Source organism: Ostrea edulis, chromosome 7 (assembly GCF_947568905.1).
Source record: "Ostrea edulis chromosome 7, xbOstEdul1.1, whole genome shotgun sequence".
Classification (NCBI taxonomy): Eukaryota; Metazoa; Mollusca; class Bivalvia; order Ostreida; family Ostreidae; genus Ostrea; species Ostrea edulis.
Window position 1 is genome coordinate 30,634,596 of NC_079170.1, and position 10,619 is coordinate 30,645,214.

Genomic DNA, 10,619 nt, shown 5'->3' on the forward strand with positions numbered 1-10,619 from the left:
GAATCAAAATGGTGGTGCAATTACATATGTGACTAACCAATCTTACAAAATTTGAACAAAATGCCTTGAGTGGTTTCTATGTCCACTTCCGCGTTGCAGTGGTGGACAATTACATGTGTCAACTGCAGTAATTTGAATTTGTCATACATATTAAAACGTTATTTTTCTCACTCCTGTCCAAAGATTAAAATCCCAAAACTAAACGCTACGGTTGTTAATCGTTTACAGGTATACTGACCTGCGTGACAATCTATACATGAAAATATCTACACAGGTTAAAACCCTATTAACACATTTTAATTTATCATTCAGCATAAATGTAAGAAGCCGTTTAATGCAAGCAAATTCTCTCTTACACACCCTTAGGCCGTTGAACAAAGCGATACTAACTCACGGTATATCTGATACGTTTAGCAGTTTAATATATGAAATATATTCATACGACAATGCATCCAATCAATTCTAAAATAAAACAACACTATACTTGAGGGGTGGAAAATGATAAATGGGAGTGTAGGTATCAAGCGACAAGGGCTTAAAAGGGTCATGGGCATTTTCAATAAAATATCTAAGTATGAAGCAGAAGTGGACGACTCTGTGGTGTCTTTTATTTCGAGTTAACAGGGATAAATCGAATCACGGATTTATCATTTAATGAAAATGAAACGGCAGGGAAAGTAAGATTGTAGTTATCATTATGTTTTGTCTTTTAAAATCAATCCAAACTCTCTTTCATGTTAGTGATGGGTAACTACGGAACCTGTGACGGAGATTGGAGGAAGGACGAGATTAGAATAGTGTTAATCGGTAAAACCGGAAGTGGAAAAAGTGCCACTGGAAACACCATTCTCGGGAAGAAAATGTTTGTTTCATCTGTTTCGGCGTCATCTGTGACAAGCAAGTGTTCAAAACATCATGCAGTTAGATTCGACAGAAAAATTCTAATTGTTGATACCCCTGGTATTTTTGACACTAAACAATCAAATGAAAAAATCCAACAAGAAATTGCAAAATGCATAGGCATTACATCGCCCGGTCCCCATGCTTTTGTTTTGGTACTCAGCGTTTCTAGATACACAGAGGAAGAACACAAATCCATTATGCATTTTGTCAACCACTTTGGTGAAGACGTCTTCAAGTATTTCATTGTTCTTTTTACACGAAGAGATGCACTTGAAGAGGAAAACGTATCTTTACAGGAATATATCAAAACCGTTCCTCCACATTTGATAAAATGTATTGAGAAGAGTGGGGGAAGAGTCATTGCATTCAACAACAAACTGAAGGGTGAAGAATTGGATGCACAAGTTGTTGAGTTATTGGCGATGATATTGGACAATGTAGAGTGCAATGAGGGCAAGTGTTACACAAATGAAATGTATCTCGAAGCTGAAAAGCTTATTAAGGAACAGGAAGAGGAGGATCTAAAGATGGCGAAAGAAGAACGAGAAAAAGAACTCAAAGCAATTGAAAAGAAACTAGCTGAAAAGTATGAAGCAAAGTTTGCTAAAGAACAAGAAAGGCTATCTAAAACACAATCTCATCTGGAGGAGCTGATAAGAAAGCATGAGCAAGACAAAGAACAATCGCAGGATCTTAAACAGAAGATTAAAGAATTAGAAAAAACACTAAAAGATAGCAAAGGAGAAAACAAAGAAGAGTTGAAACAAACATTAGAATTCCTACAAAAGGAAATGTCTACCAACAAGGCTATAAGAGAGAAAGAAGCACGCGAAATTAAAGAAATGCAAAAAACAAATGAAAAAGAAAGAAAACTTCGAGAAGATATGATGAAAAAGCTGGAATTGGAAAGGAAGGAAATGGCCCGTGAAGCGGATGAGAGATACAGGAAAGCAGTGGTAACCGTCCGGGACAATAAGAGGGAGGAAATAGAGCAAGGAAACGGCTTGTTCACGAGAGTGAAAGATTCGATTGCCTATGGTATATCAAAGCTGAATCCATTTAACTGGTTTTCCTGAATGCGTCATTTGAAAAAAAAAAAAAAAGCCATACCAGGACAAATGAATTTGCATGAGCATTGCTCTAAAATGTATATTTAGTGTATCTTTTCAATATATTTACATTTTTCAATTAATGACTCGTGCCCAAGATATGTCAGGCATGCCCGCAAAAGAAACATTCAGAGCACATATATAATAATTATCAACGTAACAGAAATGTTTTCTCTGTATTCTAAATGTTGTGGACGACACCAACCAAAAACAAAAACAAACAAAAAGAGTAAGTAAACAAAGAACAAAGAAAAGCTTCACAGTAATCCCAAATCGAAATTGTTGAATTATTGAAAAGCCTGTCAACGCTAAACTTATTCCAGCGATGTGTAAACATTTTCAAAGGCAATTAAGAGACAAACAATTCAAAGAAATGAAACAAAGTCAATTTACATCGATCTGGACGCAGACAATGTTAAAATTAATCTGCGAGAGGATGATATGATCTTCAGGAAACTTTTTTCCATACAGCAAAAGAAAACAAATCCGACATAAAAGGATTGGGAAGAGAATCTGAGAAAAAGACAAAAGCTACAAAAATATTTCGATAAAGATATTTTCTTGTGACTGCATATTCTCACAGTATTGAACACTGTTAGTTTGAAACTTTGTTCCCACACACACCGCCACTACCCCTACGAACAGAAATAGCGGATTGTTTCCATTTGTTGTGCTTTTTTATCACTGTAGTGTATCCGCGCCGGTTCTGACGTGTTTAGACAAAGTGAGAATTGGGAGAAATGCAGAACAGCGCGTGATGTGTGTGTCCTTTCAACGTTGAGATAACGGTAAATATAATGTTAAACATTCGAAGTTTCTACATGCACTCTAATATGCATTTGAATGAAATTGACGCTTGTTCATTTCGTTATTAAGCCCCCGTCACACTATCACGAGTTAATGCCACGAGTGCTGGGGAGTTATTACTCACCATGCCTCTTTAGGTATCACATAAGACTAGAACACATATTTGTGCATGTCAAATAAATGTTTTTTCATACCGCCAGTACTCGGCAAACAGCGGTAATTATTTCAAACGGTTCAAAGTAGTCGTGCAATTTTTTAGTCTCGCACAAATGCCGAAGACATGTTGAATTGATGTCGCCGAATCTCGTGTGCGTGTTGACGACATGTTGTCAAATGTTACCGCTTCACGCCGTGTAGAAAGTAGTGTAGAAAGTAGTTCGACATGCTACGAAATGCGTTGCGAGTTCGGAGGACAATAATGCGCCAGACAGGCAAAAGGTTTCAAAGACATCTGTTCAACATTTTTACAATTGTGTACGTGTTCTGTTCGACATTGCTACGAATTTTTGCGATGGTGATTGCATAAAAAGGGGTGTGCATATTGTGTATCAGCACTAGATTTTTGTCAATACTTTATTACATGGGTGATCACAAAATCACATTTAACAGCATCTTCCTCCATTACTGTAAACTTCTAGTTTTCTGAGCATCTGACGGGCCTTGGAGATAATATTACATCTATGAGAATCGACAGACAAATGCTCCAAAACTGAAATACTACCAATTTGTAGAGCCAAGTCGTAATAGGTCGTCTACACTCGTACAGTTTTTGTAGAACATTCGTCACAACTCGTCAAAAACTCGTGCAAATGTCGACTAGACTGACCTCAGTTCGTACATTCTCGTAGCAAAATCTTCTATTCTGGAGAAAGCGCCGTACACACATCGTAGAGATGTTGCCTAAAACTCATTTTAAAAAGAACACATCGTACTGCTCTCGTGTCAGTGTGGAAGATGAATCAAGCAGAGGTCGAACGGATGTCCACATCATCAACAACCATCGCAAACTCGTAGAGTTTATGACGAGTTATAATTCATCAGTACTCGTATTAACTCGTAGCTCCAAATCGTAACAGTGTGATCGGGACTTATATAATCACTCATCGAATCAATTGTTTATCGATACATTTGTCATTATTATCCGTTTACCACGTTTTCCTTCCTGTCTATCAAATTAATATTCTATGTATATAGTATATGAAGCAACAAAAATAGAAATCATATATAAAATGTGTCATACGTATGTATAAAAGAAGTCATATGTTTCCCCATACAATATAATGTCTGAAAGCATATTGTTATATCACTGAATGTACCTCTCAACATATATGATATATGATACGGTTTGAATCATTACAATCGTCTGGTTTGGATTCCAAATCAACCGCATATATATATATATATATATATATATATATATATATATATAATTTGACAATCTGATTGTTCGTGTCGTTGGTCATTTTAGTACTTTGTATATATATATACTACATATATATATATATATATATATATATATATATATATATATATATATACAAAGCACTAAAATGACCAACGACACGAACAACGAGATTGTCAAATTTTCGGGGCGACCCGTCCCTTCTTCAGGACAAACGAAAACAATTACATAATGTGGTCAATATCAACAGAGCATAATAACAAAAACTACATATAAATACATCTAGCACTACAACTACACTAATCTACAAACGTATTTACAACGCAGACTACATGTTTTTGGTCTTTAGGCTTGCCAATCAATGTTAAAAGTGGAGCGAATTAGGACATGGCTTATTCATCCAAAGAGCTGATCCAAAATGTCCGAAAAGAAAAACAATAAACTTAATTAATCTCAAGTGGAACGAGTTAACCCAATTACGTTGACAAACAGTAAAGCTAACTCGTACCCAGAGAGATTCTGTTTCAACCATGCATAATTTAATAATAAGTAACAAATACCAAAAAAATAAATAAATAATAAATAAATAAATAATAAATAAATAAATAATAAATAAATAAACGAAAATAAGCTATGTAAACGAAGTAAGAGATGAACAAAGTTTGAGAGAAAGATAATGTAAACAACAAGTTTGAATAAGTTAACAATATATATATATATATATATATATATATATATATATATATATATATATGCGCGCGCGTGTGTGTGTGTGGTGCGTGTGTGAACATGTATGTGTGTTTGCACTGTACATACATTAACCTTGAGTCACACTGGGTAAGTAAAGGTAGGTCATAAAAATCTTTGCTGAGGTTAAATCCGCGATACAATGTGAGTAATAATTCAAATAAGTATATCTAAGTATATAGATCTAATTCCGATTTAATTTTCATTTAATTTTATTCGTACAGAAAGTAAAACATTCAGCATCTAAGATATAAAGAATGGAAAGTTTTCTACTACTGTTGTGTAATTTGTGTCAGAATAATATGAAAGTGAACTGATGACGTCATAAAAAAAATAACGTGCCATCTAATTATCAATTATCGACAAAATATGGAGTGTTTAAAATATATGTCATGGAATGCCTCGATATTATAAATGTTTGTTGATTTCATTCAATGACAATTTTGTGAAATGGAAAAGAATCGTTGGGCATATCGGTCTGATTTTCTTCTGTCATAAACTCAAATAAAACTGCAAAAGTATAATATTATAACGCATGCTTTTAGACCCTTTAAGACTTTTTATACACCCGTTGAAAGGTGTCACAAACTTTGGGTGTTCTCCTATCATGATCGTCAGTTAGATCAATGTTTAAACCTTTTTTTCAGTTTTCATTAAGGTACATTCAAGTTATATTTATAAGAACCACCTAATAGCGTCATATAGAAACGTATATTTGTCACATTATGGTGCAAAATATTCGTATGTAAACAACTCAAATAGTTTTTAAAGGTCAGTAGCTCCCTCCCTTTGTTTAGGATATATTTTAAAGATGGTGAGATTTACTGTACATGCATAAATGGAATATGATCTGTCTTAGCATATCCGCATGCATCTTTAAAGTGTGTTTAAAAGTTAGGGTGTATTTACATGCATGTTGTAAACATTTGATCCATTCATTGTTTTGATTAATTAAATAAGATGCGTTCGTTTGTTGGGTTTTTTTTGGGTTCGTTTTCTTTTACTAGAACTTTAATCATAATATGTAAATATAACATGTATTAAGTAGTTGATGTTTATTTTTTATATTAGAAAATAGGGACAAATTCCTTTCGCATTAATGTAGAGAGTGTGTCTTAGATCTTAGTCGCATAAAATTCGCCTTCCACATGTATGATTTGTCTAATTCTTTGTACCTGTTTTGTTCATGATAATATGTATTTGAAAATCTTAAATGATTTGTAGTCGATTTGTTGTTTGTTTGTTTTTTAGGCATTTTATTTTCTGTCAATTCGATTTCTTTCTTTGTAGTATCATGTTATTATATACTCCTTCTCTTCTTTTTCTAGTAATATAGGTGTGCATCTTAGAACTATCTTTCCCAAATATTTGTGTATTAGCTGTTCCGGTATGATGGAATTAGATATACAATAGAATCGACAATAATACAGCAATTCTGATTGGTTGAATGTTTTCTTGATAAATGCAACGACTTCACGCATTACAATAAAGACAAGACACTGTTCAAAACACAACAGTGACGTTTTTAACATCATGATTTGATATATAATTTACAAAATCTTTACATCCACAAAGAATTACTCATGGTTTTTAAAACCGATCAACAGAATAGGCTGATACGTAAGAACTCTAATATTTGTTTAGATGATCAGAAAAGCATCCGCACATTTGGACGGAAAATTTATTTACTTGCTCTTTCATACGCTTTTCAGACGGATTATTGGGTTTCTGGGTTAATATATCGGCATTTTGAAACAAATTAAATGCATTTTTAATATCCACTTATAAATTGTCTGTACCTGAAATATTTGATGTGGTAATTAATTTTAGATATTCATCCCTTTTCGTAGTTGTTGATATATTTCAGTAGGAAATAAAGAACAAATATCACTCATTTTTGTTTGTATTTGATATATTCGGAAAAATAGCGTAATGATGAAAAAAGTGAAGATAACAGAAAGTGATCAATAACACAAATCCCATAGATAATACAAATACAGGGCAAACGTGAATCCCCTTGGAACTAAATTGGGAAATCCCTTGTTGACTGGTCTCGCCTGTTACATGTATGAGCCCTTTATTGTGACCCAATAAAGGGATACATCCGTAGTTTGATATATGCATGTAGCATATGGTATGTACAGGGGTTCATGTTTGTCCAACTCTTAATTTTGAATTCCTCATAGGAGTTATGACATTGATCACTGTTCGATATCTTCACCTTTTCACAAAGGCTACGGATTGGTATGAAACATGTCAGACCGCATTTCGTTTACTTCCATATATTTATATTACCAATCGCATTTTTCTCTATGAGCCAACCAATTTCAGCACCCGACTCAATTCGTTCATATTGACCAGGAACAAATTAGGAATTAGTTTAAAGCACTCGACTGAGAGAAAAAATACAACATGCGTTATAAAGATCTCGCAAAGTCACACCTCGGATTAAGATTGTGAATTTACGTGGATTGTCCTCCCAATCTTGAGGTCTCCTAGCTCCAAAATACAGTGCGCCGTGCAATGTTGATAAAAGACAGGGTAAGACGAAGCGTGACGTCATGTCTATGTTTTGACGTACGTCATAATGCGTTTTTGACAGAGGCGGATCTAAGGAGATCGTTTCATGCAACAAAAGGAACAACATCTTTGTTTTTTCAGCGTCAAAAAAAAAATCAGAATTGCACAGATTTATTTATCAGTTTCAAATTCTTGGCACGTCCTGCTACTCAGACCGAACATCGAGCCTTCGCAGTACCCAGACCAGGAGTCACTTAAATTCAGGATAAAACATTGAAGTTACTTTTATTGTGACGTTTCATTTTAAACATTATATTCCTTAGATTAAAGAAAAATCATTTACACATTAAATTTGTTGAATTAACAACACATTTTCTTCATTTCATATGCACTATATTTTGACGTGCAAGTTCACATTCCAGGACGCTGTTCCCATAAGCAACACCCCCACCCACCCCACCCCCCGAGGAATATTTCATGACTTATGGAATCAAAGTAAACATACGATGATTTAGTAAATGAATATAGATATAAGAACTGAACAGCACTTTTGAGCTGTTCAACCTCAATATGAACAGATTTGAATTTCAGGCGAATTTTCGTTGAATTGCTAGCTTGATTCACAGAATTAGCCTCAAATCAAAATCCCATTATATTGAACATGAACAGCTCAAAAGTGCTGTTAAATTTTTAAATAACATTATAACGACCATATAATGTTGGAAATGCCGATTTTCAACAAGTCTATTAGAACCCCCTTTGACAACACCTCATTGCCACATGTCTCGCTTGGAAGATTGAAGATACACAGAACATGTCCTCACATATCAAATCATCTGAGAATCAAATCTTCATGTACATGTGACAATGGAATATTGCTACATAATTGTTGGAAGATGACGATGATGTGGCTAAACTTATCCTGTAAAGTAGAGTTCTTAGTTTGGTGTTAAAGACTATTTTCTATAAATACCCAAATACTAAAAGGAAATGAAAGATTATGTGATGTCTCATATTTCGATTTCACTGGGATATACCAATCCATACATGAACAATAGTACATATTGTTAATAGATAAAACTTCGTCGATAAAATCGTGGAGATAACCAACAGTGACCATTCTCATAACTCCAATAAGAAATTGAGTTGTTGAGTTGGCCATACCAATAAATTTCGTCTTGTAAATATGTTTTGAAAAGCTATCTCATAAGAATACAAAAATACACTCTTGGATTCCGGGTTAGAATAGGTCCTTGTCGTAAGGAGCGATTAAATGGGCGGTCATTCGGATGATACCACAAAAACCGAGGTTCCATGTCACAACAGGTATAACACGAAAAAGACCCTTCCCTGCTCAAAGGCTGTAAGCGCCGAGCATAGGCCTAAATAATGCCCTGGCAATCGTCACCCTATGAGTGGAAATCTCGAGCAAGACGTTAAACAATACACAGCAAAAACAATCAAAATGCATTTAGCTAATAAAGGATAATAAATTCTGCCCATTGGAATTCCAACATATTATTTGTAGAACGAGTATCCACAAGACAACATAACTACACATGTATTGTCAAGGACCACCTCAGGAATTTATAGTATATACATTTTAAAATAGAAGAACTTGATACCTTGTCAGAACGCATAAAAGAGAGAAAAGAATATTAAAACCAATTATAAGACACATCAAAACAATAGTGCGTACCATCTATTCTTTTGTGCTGAGTAAACCAGAAGTGATACACGAATCAGATAACTTACATGAGGAATATGTTTTGAATCCAGCTGACAAAGCTTCTAACAACATTGTCTTTGTAAGACCCATTATCAAAACTGTATTTTAAACGAACGTAACATTAATTCCACAATTGGTAAGCCTATTCATACTCCAACTGCCCTTTAAACAGATGAAATGCTCCATAATCATGTGATAAAGAAATCTAATATCCCAGTCAATGGGATGGATGAATATGAGTTACCATACTTAAACTCAATTCCTAAATTTCACAAGAACCTTTACAAACATACATATATTGCTGGATTGTGTACATGTTCTACCAATACCCTATCTTTCCTCCTTACGAAAATATTAACGGTTGTGAAAGAGAAACTGAATTGAATACAAAAGAAAACAACTCGCTAGAAAGCAAGTAAATTGCTGAAAGATTTTCCAAGCTATCAGAGTCTTTACAAGCTATCAGAGTCTTTACAAGCTATCATAGTCTTTACAAGCTATTCCATATACTAAATCAAACGAAAATACAGAATCTCTAAAATGTTTCTATTGCCACAAATCGGGTCACACTATCTGTCAGTGTCGGAAGAAAATTAGGGATGAAACAAAAGCCACAAATGCTCCTGAACGCAGGACTAAAGACTCAGAAATTGTTTAATATATGGGAAACTAGCGAAGGTCGAACTTGGGGCCAAAAGTTCGACCTGTAAACAAGAAAATGATGGAACATGTGTCTGACCTACAATTAAACTTAATTTGAACAAAGTGTCAGACGGCTGTCTGTATGCCCCAGCCGTAATCAATGGTTATACAAGCGACATTCTAGTTGATACGGGATCTCCCATCACTTTAATATCTGAGGAATGTTTCAATCAATTAGGAGTCAGGAAATCCAAGCTATGAAGCGTTGACCTCGGCCGGGGAAATTGGTTGTTTCAAGAAAATCTGACTTCAGTTCCAAACTGGGAAATCACACGTACAATCATCAAATGCTCGGTGGTAGACTTGATGGTTGACTTAAGGGTATCTTGGGAATGGATTATTTAAGTCAGAAGTCTGCATTCCAGATAACAAATTGTCGTAAACTCAAGATAGGCAAGGATTCTGTCCGTCTATGCCCAGTTAAGAGTCGTGTTTATTTGTGTGCCAGAGTTAAAGTGGCTTAGCCTGTTTCCGTACCTCCTAACACTGAAATGTTTATCCCAGGTTATATTGACAGTGAATACAGGGATGACGAAGGTTTATTAGAACCATCAAAAGCATTACAAAATGAAAAATTAATCATGTGTAAATCAATAGTAAAACCAGAAAATAAAACAGTCTCCGTTCCAGTAACTAATATCTATAAAACTAGATAGAGATGTCATCATTTCTAGACTACAGTAGCTAATATTCACGATCG

General features: G+C 34.6%; 3 protein-coding genes across 3 annotated transcripts in view; 2 read left to right on the forward strand and 1 right to left on the reverse strand.

The window, feature by feature from the left end:
* Window positions 1–4,202, forward strand: part of LOC130048001 (uncharacterized) — a 205,733-nt gene extending 201,531 nt beyond the window's left edge. Inside the window, exon 9 of the mRNA XM_056143963.1 lies at window positions 742–4,202. Within this exon, the coding sequence (XP_055999938.1) occupies window positions 742–1,979 (1,238 nt within the window). The 3' untranslated portion in view covers window positions 1,980–4,202. The remainder of the gene's footprint in view (window positions 1–741) is intronic.
* The window catches only part of LOC125654652 (uncharacterized), a 534,947-nt gene that overhangs the window by 414,394 nt on the left and 109,934 nt on the right, over window positions 1–10,619 (reverse strand). The gene's annotated exons all lie outside the window — the stretch shown is intronic.
* The window catches only part of LOC125654656 (GTPase IMAP family member 7-like), a 662,712-nt gene that overhangs the window by 280,462 nt on the left and 371,631 nt on the right, over window positions 1–10,619 (forward strand). The gene's annotated exons all lie outside the window — the stretch shown is intronic.